Source organism: Capra hircus, chromosome 7 (genome assembly GCF_001704415.2).
Source record: "Capra hircus breed San Clemente chromosome 7, ASM170441v1, whole genome shotgun sequence".
NCBI lineage: Eukaryota > Metazoa > Chordata > Mammalia > Artiodactyla > Bovidae > Capra > Capra hircus.
Window position 1 is genome coordinate 75,905,150 of NC_030814.1, and position 12,449 is coordinate 75,917,598.

Below are 12,449 nucleotides of genomic sequence, written 5' to 3' on the forward strand. Positions count from 1 at the left end.
TGCCTTTCTTTGGGATTGGAATGAAAAATGACTTTTTCCAGTCCTGTGGCCACTGCTGAGTTTTCCAAATTTGCTGGCATATTGAGTACAGCACTTTCACAGCATCATCTTTCAGGATTTGAAACAGCTCAACGGGAATTCTATCACCTCCACTAGCTTTGTTCCTAGTGATGCTTTCTAAGGCCCACTTGACTTCACATTCCAAGATGTCTGGCTCTAGGTTAGTGATCACACCATCATGATTATCTGGGTCGTGAAGATCTTTTTTGTACAGTTCTTCCGTGTATTCTTGCCACCTCTTCTTAATACCTTCTGCTTCTGTTAGGTCCAGACCATTTCTGTCCTTTATTGAGACCATCTTTGCATGAAATGTTCCCTTGGTATCTCTCATTTTCTTGAAGAGATCTCTAGTCTTTCCCATTCTGTTCTTTTCCTCTATTTCTTTGCATTGATCGCTGAAGAAGGCTTTCTTATCTCTTCTTGCTGTTCTTTGGAACTCTGCATTCAGATGCTTATATCTTTCCTTTTCTCCTTTGCTTTTCACCTCTCTTCTTTTCACAGCTATTTGTAAGGCCTCCCCAGACAGCCATTTTGCTTTTTTGCATTTCTTTTCCATGGGGATGGTCTTGATCCCTGTCTCCTGTAAAATGTCACGAACCTCATTCCATAGTTCATCAGGCACTCTATCAATCAGATCTAGACCCTTAAATCTATTTCTCACTTCCACTCTATAATCATAAGGGATTTGATTTAGGTCATACCTGAATGGTCTAGCAGTTTTCCCTACTTTCTTCAATTTAAGTCTGAATTTGGTAATAAGGAGTTCATGATCTGAGCCACAGTCAGCTCCTGGTCTTGTTTTTGTTGACTGTATAGAGCTTCTCCATCTTTGGCTGCAATGAATATAATCAATCTGATTTCGGTGTTGACCATCTGGTGATGTCCATGTGTAGACTCTTCTCTTGTGTTGTTGGAAGAGGGTGTTTGCTATGACCAGTGCATTTTCTTGGCAAACCTCTATTAGTCTTTGCCCTGCTTCATTTCGTATCCCAACACCAAATTTGCCTGTTACTGCAGGTGTTTCTTGACTTCCTACTTTTGCATTCCAGTCCCCTATAATGAAAAGGACATCTTTTTTGGGTGTTAGTTCTAAAAGATCTTGTAGGTCTTCATAAAACCGTTCAACTTCAGTTTCTTCAGAGTTACTGGTTGGGGCATAGACTTGGATAACTGTGATATTGAATGGTTTGGCTTGGAGATGAACAGAGATCATTCTGTCATTTTTGAGATTGCATCCAAGTACTGCGTTTCAGACTCTTTTGTTGACCATGATGGCTACTCCATTTCTTCTGATGGATTCCTGCCTGCAGTAGTAGATATAATGGTAATCTGAGTTAAATTCACCCATTCCAGTCCATTTTAGTTTGCTGATTCCTAGAATGTCGACATTCACCCTTGCCATCTCTTGTTTGACCACTTCCAATTTGCCTTGATTCATGGACCTGACATCCAGGTTCCTATGTAATATTGCTCTTTATAGCATCAGATCTTGCTTCTATCACCAGTCACATCCACAAGTGGGTACTGTTTTTGCTTTGGCTCCATCCCTTCATTCTTTCTGGAGTTATTTCTCCACTGATCTCCAGTAGCATATTGGGTACCTAATGACCTGGGGAGTTCCTCTTTTGGTATCCTACCATTTTGCCTTTTCATACTGTTCATGGGGTTCTCAAGGCAAGAATACGGAAGTGGCTTGCCATTCCCTTCTCCAGTGGACCACATTCTGTCAGACCTCTCCACCATGACCCACCCATCTTGGGTTGCCCCGCAGGCATGGCTTGGTTTCATAGAGTTAGACAAGGCTGTGGTCCTAGTGTGATTAAATTGACTAGTTTTCTGTGAGTATGGTTTCAGTGTGTCTGCCCTCTGATGCCCTCTTGCAACACCTACCATCTTACTTGGGTTTCTCTTACCTTGGCGTGGGGTATCTCTTCACGGCTGCTCCAGCAAAGCACAGCCGCTGCTCCTTACCTTGGACGAAGGGTATCTCCTTACCACCGCTGTTCTGACCTTCAACGTGAGATAGCTCCTCTAGGCCCTCCTGTGCCTGGTTTTATGGGCATGGAATTCTCATTAAAGAGAGCCCTCTCTGTCCAGGCAGCCGAGTTCTTTGTCTTCACAGACTGATAGAACAAATGAGTCACAGAGGGCAGAGGTCAGGCTAGAAATAGCCCCTGGCCAAAATGCTAGATGCTCACTTTTACCAGAGATTGAGTAGTTGTTGCTGTTGTTGTTTCTCCTGGTCACACAACATGCAGGATCCTAGTTCCCTGAGCCAAGGATCGAGCCTGCACCCCTGGTAGTGGAAGTGCAGAATCTTAACCACTGGAACACCACGGTAGTCCCTCACAAGTTTTTCTTGAATAAATACTTCTCTGTGTGTTTGATCAGTTTCCAGTATCTTTAAATGATTGTTTTGACAACTTTGTTCGGTTTCCCTGGTGGCTCAAATGGTAAAGAACCCACCTGCAGTGCTGGAGACCTGGGGTTGATCACGGGTTGGGAAGATTCCCTGGAGAAGGGAAAGGCAACCCACTCCAGTATTCTTGCCTGGAGAGTCCTCATGTACAGAGGAGCCTGGTGGGGTACAGTTCATGGGGTCTCAAAGCGTCAGACATGACCGAGCGACTAAGCATAGTGCAGCACATTTCTGCTTTCTGGGCAGAGGACTACCAAGCTATTCGCTCAGCTCTTCCAGAAGGTCTACTCCTCCTGCTGTGTTCCTTTATTCAGCTTCCTTGAATCCAATATTTTGTTTTCTTCTCAAATTTCCCACATTTCTTCTTTCATCCTCACTCAGCTGATGGTGTCATAAGTCATTTAAAAAAAAGAATCAAACAAAATTCTTCCATCACTCTGTCATGAGTCTCCCATCTTATTCTCTCCTCTTATTTACTATTGAGGAAACATCTTTCCTATCAAAGGCTTTAGTGCTAGTCTGAATCCTGTCCTTGCTTTTCTTCTCTAGCCTTCTGTCTTCTCTATTGTCTTTTCCCAACAGAACAAAATAGTGCTCTGCTGTCTCACATCCCAAATACTGCTTTGACCCCCCAGTTTTTTCCAGCTGTTATTCCATTTTTCTGCTTCTCATTCTCATTCAGCTTTTCAAAAGTGTATACATATTATCTCTCTTATTACCATAGATCCCCTTCACTTGTAGTCATTGTATGACTTCTGACACAACTGCCCCCTGAAACTGCTATTACTAAGATTCAAGTGGCACCCATTCTGTTATCAAATATAATGGAAACTTCTTTATCATCATCTCACTTGACCTCTTAGCAGCAGGTTCAACCATGTGACCATTTCCTCCATTTTGAGTTGCTTTTATTTCGTTCTCTTGATACCAGTCTCTTCTAGTTTACTTCCTAATTTTGTTCTTTATTCCTTTGAAATGTTCTTTCTTTATCCTTCCTTTTCTACCTGACCTGTGAATCTCGGTCTTTAAGATTTGGGTTTTTTTTTCCTTCGGTAATGCCCCTGTCACAACTAGAGTATTCCCATCTTAGTAATTAGCATCTTCATCCATGTAGTTGCTCAAGCAGAAACCCAGAAATTGTCTTTCCTTCTCTTTCCCTTGCTCTCCAAGTTGATCAGTAAATCTATCAATGTATTCCCCCAGGTATACTGTGAATGTGTTATTTATCTCCATCTCCATGACTGACACCTGTATCCAGACTGCCAGCTCTTGCCTTAGTTTCTGATGTCTTCTGTTTCTACTTTTCACATTTGGCTTTTCTCTAAAAAGGCTGTGGTCATAGTGATACTCCTAAAAGCATAAATATCAATACCTTTACTCTGCTTAAAATTCATTGGTGGCATTCCATTACACTCTTTACTGTGTTGTTCAAAAACCCTACCTTATCTGTCACATGCTATTCTTTTCTGTTTTTTTGCCAGCACTATCCTCTTGCTTTAGTAGCCTTCAGCCAAATTCTTTTTTCTCATGCCAAACTTTTTTCCTTTATTAAAGCCTTTTTACATACTATTACTACTGCCTAAAATGCTTTTCTTCGCTCTCGTTATATGGCTTATTCCTTCTTGTCCTTTTAAGTCTCACTTAAATTACACTTTTCAAAGAGGCCTTTCATGGTTAGCTTATCTCAACTCTTGTTTTTTTCTTTATAACACAGCTAAATTAAATTTATATTTAATTTTCTAGTATTTGCCTATTTTTCCCCACTAAAATATGTTATGTGAGAGCAGTGACTGCGTATATGTCTTAAATTTTCTTACATTGAGTATACTTTTGATACGTAGTGGATACTGAATAAATTTTTTGTTGATATGATGACTAGATAAGGGAACCAACTAAAGTGGTATTGAAGGCATAGACTGTCAAAAAAGAAGCAGCCAATTACTTGCTACTTTACTTTCTTATAATGAAGTACTCAAAAATGGGATAAATTGCTGATATTAGGCTATTTAATTGCATGTATTAAGTCATATAGTTGGATAATAAATTCTATAACTTTTTTTCTTTTAGCCATTTCTACCTGCTTCCCAAAGTAGAGCTGAATATGATTCAGAGGAGAGTCTGGAAAGTGATGATGATGACGATGATGTTTTAGCTTCAGATTTCCATCTCCAGGAACATTCTAACTCAAATTCGTATAGGTATGGAATATTTAATTTTAAGCTTCTTTAAAAAATTTTGTTTTTTAATTTTGAAAATAACGCATGTGAAATTAGTAGCTTGGTGAATTACAACCTAGATCTGAATTGTTAAGTTCCCTTCCATAACAGTAATTCCACAGTTAATTTTTGATTGTGTGCTTTATGACAGTTTAGACTAATAAAAACCAGTACTCTAAGGAATAAATTTTTCACTTGAAAAAGAAAGAAGCCAAAATGTCTCTGTTTAATTTTTTTTAAAAAAAGCAAATCTTCAAGCATATCTCTTCCAGCTGAGTTTTCCTCTATGCTGTTTACAGATACTCATTCTTATGAGTTTCTGGTGTATCCTTCTGTTTTCAAAAATAAGCTTGTGTGTGTGTGTCTCTGTGTATATAAAATCTTATTTCTGCTGCTTTCTTACACAGAAGGTAGTAGATACCATATTATATGTAATGTTTATAGCTTGCTTTTTATTTATTAATACATGCTAAAATTCACTTCATATTAACATTTAGAGATCCTTTTTTGTTCTTTTTTATGGCTACCCTAAAATATTCCATGATTTAAAGCTAGTTATTCAGTCATTACTCTGCTGGTGGATAATTTGGTTCTTTATACAATGCTGACATGAGTAAGCTGCCTGTGTATATTGTTTTGTTTTTGTGGAGGTATACCTTCAGGGTAGATTCCTAGTAGTGAGTTATTGGGACAAAGAGTAGCGTAGTCTTCTCAATCCCTAAGTAAATTTTTAACAAATCTATTGCTTTATTTATAGTTGGTCATTGATGCGTTTGGCAATGGTACAGCTGGTGCTCAGCAATTTGAAGACTTTCTATCCTTTTGCAGGTCATGATCTTGCAGGTAATACATAGCTTAACATGAGCTAATATTGCCATTGCTTTTGATTTACTGTTTTGTATTTTTTTTCAAATAGTGGATAAAAAGTTTAGTAACTTCCTGCTGGTAGAAGATTCGGTTCTTTTAACCAAAGCAACTGTCTATAAATGAGTCTGTCATATTGTTAGTTGCTGTTAGAAAGACAGGATCCAAGAAAGCAGGGAATGTGCAGCTAATGTGACTAACTGCACCAAGACTGTGCTTATAGCTCTAGTCAAAGAGTTGGGTATTTCCTAGTTGTAGACACACAGGAGACTAACAGAAGCAAAAATGTAGTAATTATTAACTCCAATGGATGAAAAGCTTGTATAGGAATGAAAGGGGCATGGCAGTATACCAAGTAATTTAGCTGTGATTTTTATATGTATGTGATAGATGCTAAAATACTAATTTAACCAAAAATTATTATGGACTATATTGGATTGATGGAGAGAAGGGAAGTTTATTCTCATATTCCATAGTAGTAAATCAGTAGATCACTTCTAAACTTGAAAAAACTCAAGAATTTGCAGTAAGCCTACTATTTAGATTTTTGAAGGTAAAAAGCAAGAATAGCTAAAGATTGAAAGTAGGATCAGGATATAGGAATATGGAAATGTAAAATATGAAGTGTTGAGTTTTGTAGTAAGTATTATTTCACGTTCTTTTTTTACCTTGTGTATTGTTTTAATACTCAAAAGAAGTCTAAGTTATATGCTGTGCAGAAATTGGGCTGATACAAGGGTTTAAGGCAACTGATTTTCTGTCCAGACATGTTTTTATGATATTCACGTACATTTTTTTCATATGAAATTAAAGTCAGATGCAGTAATTCCTATAGCAGTTATTTAAATCACAAGTTGCAAATGTTATTTCAGGTTCTAGTAGTAAAGGTATGATGTAATTTTGACCTAGATTGCCCTTTTTCTGTTATCCTAGGCCACTAATTATGTTGCAATGCCATAGAGATTTACAGCATCCTTCTTTTCAGTCCTCTGGACTTCTGTGCTCACCTCTCTTTCACGTCTCCTCTGCCAAAATGTGTATATCTTATTTCAGTCGTTTTTAAGATTGAATATTAGCATTTTATTGCAGAAGATAATAGTGGGTCAATTTTCTCTGTTTAGAGCTTCCAGTTAGTTCACCACTTTGTCATGCTGTTCTAAAAACTCTTCAGTGCTGGGAACAAGTTCTTCTCCGACGACTTGAAATCCACGGGGGACCACCTCAAAACTTCATTGCAAGTCATACCTCTGAAGAGAGTGTTTCTGCAGGTCCTGCAATTCTCCGCCACAAAGCTTTGCTGGAACCTACCAACACTCCTTTCAAGTAGGTTTTCATATGGATACTATTCTGAGTTTTACTAAGTCAGAATATTAGTGGTATTTCATGAAGAAAATCTTTTAGTACTTCTTACATTTAATTTGCTGTTCTGGGCTCATATCTGTGTCTTTGTGTGATACATATTGTAGTCTGGATTTTCGCAGACTTTCTGACAAAGGTTTATATAGTAAATATTTTAGGCTTTGCTGGCCCTACAGTCCTTGTTGGAGCTGTTCAACCGTGCCATTGGAGAGTGAAAGCAACCATAAACAATAAGTGAATGGGCATAAGTGAGAGTGATCCAATGAATTTTTATATAGGAGTATAATTGATTAACAATGATCTGTTAGTTATAGATATAATTCACTTATACCAATACAAGTACCCATTCTTTGTAAAATTGTTTTCTCATTTAGGTTATTACAGAATATTGAGCCAAGTTCCCTGTGCTATACAATGGGTCCTTGTTGCTTATCTATTCTAAATATAATAGAGTCAATAAACTTTATTCTTGAATATGAAAGGTAGGCTGGATTTGAACTGTTGGCCAGTGTTTCCTAACACCTACTTGGGAGCAGAGCTATTTGGAACAGTTTTTTAGCAAACTGTTTTACTGTACATGAAGAAATAAAGCATTTGTACCAAAAGATAAATCAGTTCAGTGCTTGCTTCCTTAAGAAAATTACTACAGAAAATGTTAACTGAATAAACAGTGTACTTCGTGGCTCAGTGACATAGTTGATTTTCATTCTTTCACAGGCTCTTCCCTCATTGCTCATCAGTAACAGAGTTCATGGGTTAGTACATGTTCACAGACAACACTTTGAGTGGCTTTGTTTCTGGATCTCTTCTAGGAAGCATACCTCTTCTGTTAGAGCTTATATTCTTAGGTTAAAGGTCAGCAAACTACAAACCATGGGGCCAAATCCACACCTCCTTCTGTGTTGTCAATAAAGGTTTATGGTTTGTATCCACACCCTTTCATTTTAGTATTACCTGTGGATGCTTTCCCACTTCAGTGGTGAAGTTACGTGGTTGTAGGAGAGAACATATGGCCCACAAAGCCTGAAATATTTACTGTCTCTTCTTCTAAGGAAAGTATTACTGATTACTACCCTAGATGATGTGGTCTGATTCTAGATAACTTACTATTATAATCATTCATATAGCACCAAGGGAATGTAATCAGGTTAATCAGAAGTCTCGGAAGTGTATAGTGAAATATATTGCCTCTTTGTAGATCTAAACACCATCTGGCACTGTCTGTGAAGAGACTTTGGCAGTACTTGGTGAAGCAGGAAGAAATTCAAGAAACCTTTATCAGAAATATATTCACAAAGAAAAGGTGTCTAAATGAGGTCTGTATAAATTAAAACTTGTTTGCCATTTTGTTATTAATGCCTTGTATTTTTAACTATAAAGAGTTGTATTTTACAGACTTTTATAAAAATTCATTTATGTCATAAACATATATGTTAATTCATAGAGAGTTGGTATTTTCCTAACTAGTTTAAAGTAACTAATTCAGATGTAGTTGGGACTTTTTTCCCCAAAAAGATACTGTTTAACTTAGAATTCTGTATCTTGTTTCCTGATTTTGAGTTGTCATGACTACCTTTTGAGACAAAAGGGAAATTTCCCATCCTTTTCATGTGATAAAGTTTATCTTAGAAGTTTCATTGAAACTAGGTTTTTATACTAGAAACATATCAAATATTTACATTTTCTTTTTATTGTATTGATTATACTTAGTACAATTTTATAATCTTAGTTTATAATTTTACTGTAATTGGTTGATTGTACCTTAATGTTATCATAATACAGATTATTTTTCTCATTTAGTTCAGTGCTACTCATAAGTCCAGTTTGATATGGGGGACTTGTACTGGAATATAAATTAACATATTGCTTCTTTCTTTTAAATAATTTTGCTATTAAGAAGTATTGTATAAATTAAGCAGTGGGTTTAGTGATGTAGTCAATTCCTTATTTTCTCATATATCAGTAACAGAGAGTTCAAGACTGGTGGCTGGTTGTGGATCATCGCACTTTGAGAAGCTCTGAACTAATCTGAAAGCAGGCTTTTCAGTTTTTTAAGTGGGAGGTAAAAAGGAAGACATTTCAGTTGGAATGATAAGGAAATAGAATGGCTTCTTAAAGACAAGTTGGCAAAAAGCAAGATGACATCTAACCTTATTGGAAAAGGAAAATTAATTATGTTTTGTCTGTCAGTTTAAGAACTAATTTGTTAGAGGCAACTGCATGTGTTATTATTTACTGTTTGCCTGATTATGTAAATATATTTGAATTAGCCAAGTCAGGAAACAAAATACATAGTATTCTTGCTAACTTAGAAGACTTTTGATACGTATCTAGTCAAACAATAGATACAATTAAATAGAGTACAAGTTAACATATTTCTTTTTAACCTTTGGTGAGACATATCTTAAATATTTTATATATATATATTACTTTAAAACAGTTGAAGAAAACCTTTGGATAAATAAAATAGAAAATGTGCTATATAAGAGTGTCAGAGTAATTAGAATGTGACTGGTGAGGTAATGTTTCTTATTTTAAAGGTACCTTTGACTAAAATAATATGTTGCAAGTTAAAGCCTTCTCACAATGATATACAAAGCACTGCTGCATTCTGAATAAAAAGCATGTTTTACTATGCTTGTTATTACTAGTTTAATTTCTTTGAGGCACCTTGTAATATGAACATGAAAATTGAGCATAGTAATTTCAAGTACAAAATTATTTTTTAAAAGCCATTGCTGTATTTGATAAATATAGTTGTGAAAATAAAAACATTTCTTCACTGCTGATATATTTAGTACATTTGGGAAATGAAATCATTCTCAAAACAAACAAAACAAAAAACTAGTTTGCTACTAGATTGTCTAGTTGAATCAGGAAATAGAATCATTAAGGGAATAGAGCGTAACTAACCCAGAATGCATAAGGAATGGTAATGGAAAAATGAGTATAGATGTACCTGTTAAACTCATCTGCTGTTTTATTCTTAGTTTTCTTAGGAGTTTCATAGTATCTTAAGAAAATTTTAGTTATTTTTGTATTGTAATTATTTTAATAAAAATCATGAATATGGATGCTAGACTATAGAAGATTTTAGTTATCATTTAGCTAAATATTTTCTCTGATTTTAGTTTTTTTTATCTCCAAAATAAATATAATACACTTTTCAGTATTTGACTAGCAGATTTAACTTATTTAAAACCCAGCATGATTAATGGCAGTTATGAGAAATTTATTGTTACTGCTTTGTTGTCTTATTCTAAACAGTGATAGTGACATTTTCATGAAGGAAATATGAAAAAAAAATTTTACCTAGTAAAACATAGATTAAATGGAATTAAATAAAATATTAACTTTATAGAGTTGGTACAAAATTATTTAATCTTTACTGGAAAGTTGACTGGCTTTTTGTGGTATTTTCAAAATTACCTTCCATCTCTCTGTTTTTTAGAATGATGATTTTTTTTAATATAAATTTATTTAATTGGAGGCTGACTACTTACTTGTTGAGCCCAAGTCTCTGTGACTTTAGAAAATAGATACATAACAGGCCCTGTATTTACAGTAGATGTTGGAGAGTATTTTGAGAGTGCTGCTGTTGCTTTATTCCTATACTTGTTTGGAATCTAATTTTCTTCATCTGACATTAAAGTTCTGGTGTATCCTCAGATCTTTTCTTTTCCTATATAATATAGTTTGCTGGCACATGTATTTTTAAAATAGAAGTCCTTCACTGTTTGTGCTTATTTAAAAGTAAAATACAAATGTAGATGGTTGCAAATAGACTATATCCTAATCAGTCCCAACCCCCAAAAATGCTTGACAGCTGTCATCTTAATCCTCAGTTTCTTTTTTTGTTTTGTTTCATTTTCTAAGAACTAAAGGTCGTGAACCATCTCCTTCTTTAACAAGTGCTAATATCCTCTTTTAAAAAGAATATGTTGCTGCAAGCATTTTATTGACTCTTTCTGGCTAAGTCAAGAGAAGGAGTTAGAAATCTTGAAATCAAAGTTTCTAATCAGGAGATTTTCCTTGAGGAATGAGATGTCATAATGGAGACAAGACTTAATAGTGTGTAAGAGAACAGTTTGACTTTAATTTTCATTTGATGATACTCTGGCACTAGTAGCTCTGAAATTTGTAGTGTAAAGTACTCTGGACTTAATCTTGCTTAAATGTCAACATTTCAAATGAGTGAAGTGAGTAAAAATTTCTTAGGAAATAGAAGAAAATTTATAGTGATTGTTAATGAGTTCTGAGGGATTAAGTTTTCTCCAACCCCCAATCATGCCTCTCCACACATACTTTGTTTAAAATATATAAATTAAAAAAAATAGTTCAGTATTGTTTTCTAGTAAATTTGGTTAAAAATAAAAAGAAATATCCCCAGTATTTTACATGTTACATCTCATCTTTACTCTTTGTCATATGGTTATTCTTTCTTGATGAAGTCATTAGAGGACAACTGTGAAACCATCAAAAATTCTATGATGGAGGAGCCAAACATCAATAAGGTACAAAATATCATTCAACTGAAATTAGAAATTGCATTCTTTAATGGGAAGAACAAAGTATTTGCATTTTAGTTCTGGACTGGACTTTGTTTCCAATGCAATTAAATTGCTGCATTACTTTTTAAAGTAATTAATTACCTCAAATTACTTTTTTTTAAACAAGTTAAATATTGTAATCATTAAAAAATGTTTCTGTTTTGTTTATAAGAGAATGCAATTTTAAACGGAGTTGAATGTATCCTGTTTTGGCTACAAATTTTTATGAGTAACTAAAACTAAAGTTCTTAATAAAACATAATTATAGTAGGTATTATAGAATTATAGTAGTATTGTTCTGTTTCTGCAAGTATCACTTTTGAAGTTAAAATTCTCTTCTGTGATTGTAAGTACTTAAAATATATCAAATAATATTATGTAGCTTTTATTTTGGCTCAGATGGTAAAGAATCCAACTGCAATGCAGGAGACCCAGGTTCAATCCCTCGGCTGGAAAGATCCCCTGGAGTAGGGAATGGCAATATTCCACTCCAGTATTCTTGCCTGCAGAATTCCATGGACAGAGGAGCCTGGCGGGCTGCAGTCCATGGGGTCCCAAAGAATTGAACATGCTGAGTAACTAACATACACACAGCATTTATTTTACTAGTACCAGTAGCATATAGCACATTGCCTTATGCATAGTAAGTACTCAAAGTACTTGAGAACAAGAGCAGAAAGGATGAGAATTTGTACAATCATAAAACAACTCCCAGGTGTTTTTAATGATTACCAGGCAAAGAATATTGTTAACTGTGTGTTTGATAGAATTCACCAGAGAAATTATCTGGGCCTGGAGTTTTAAAATCTCCAGTTTCTATTTTTTAACAGATACAGGATAGTTCAAGCTATCTGTTTCTTCTTGAGTGAACTTTCTTAGTCCATACCTTTTAAAAAATTTTCTCCTTCACTTCAGTTGTCAAATTTATTGGTTAAAGTTATTAATATTTTTTCCTTATCTTTTTAATATACAGTAGAATCT

The 12,449-nt window shown here is 35.0% G+C and overlaps 1 protein-coding gene across 3 annotated transcripts in view; it reads left to right on the forward strand.

Annotated features, from left to right (window-relative positions):
- The window catches only part of DMXL1 (Dmx like 1), a 134,348-nt gene that overhangs the window by 81,075 nt on the left and 40,824 nt on the right, over positions 1–12,449 (forward strand). For 2 of the 3 annotated variants that reach the window (XM_018050665.1, XM_018050667.1), the window contains exons 30-34: positions 4,547–4,677; positions 5,453–5,538; positions 6,681–6,882; positions 8,117–8,234; positions 11,370–11,432. In XM_018050665.1, coding sequence (XP_017906154.1) covers positions 4,547–4,677; positions 5,453–5,538; positions 6,681–6,882; positions 8,117–8,234; positions 11,370–11,432 — 600 coding nt within the window. The remainder of the gene's footprint in view (positions 1–4,546; positions 4,678–5,452; positions 5,539–6,680; positions 6,883–8,116; positions 8,235–11,369; positions 11,433–12,449) is intronic. The other variant, XM_018050666.1, reaches the window with a different exon arrangement.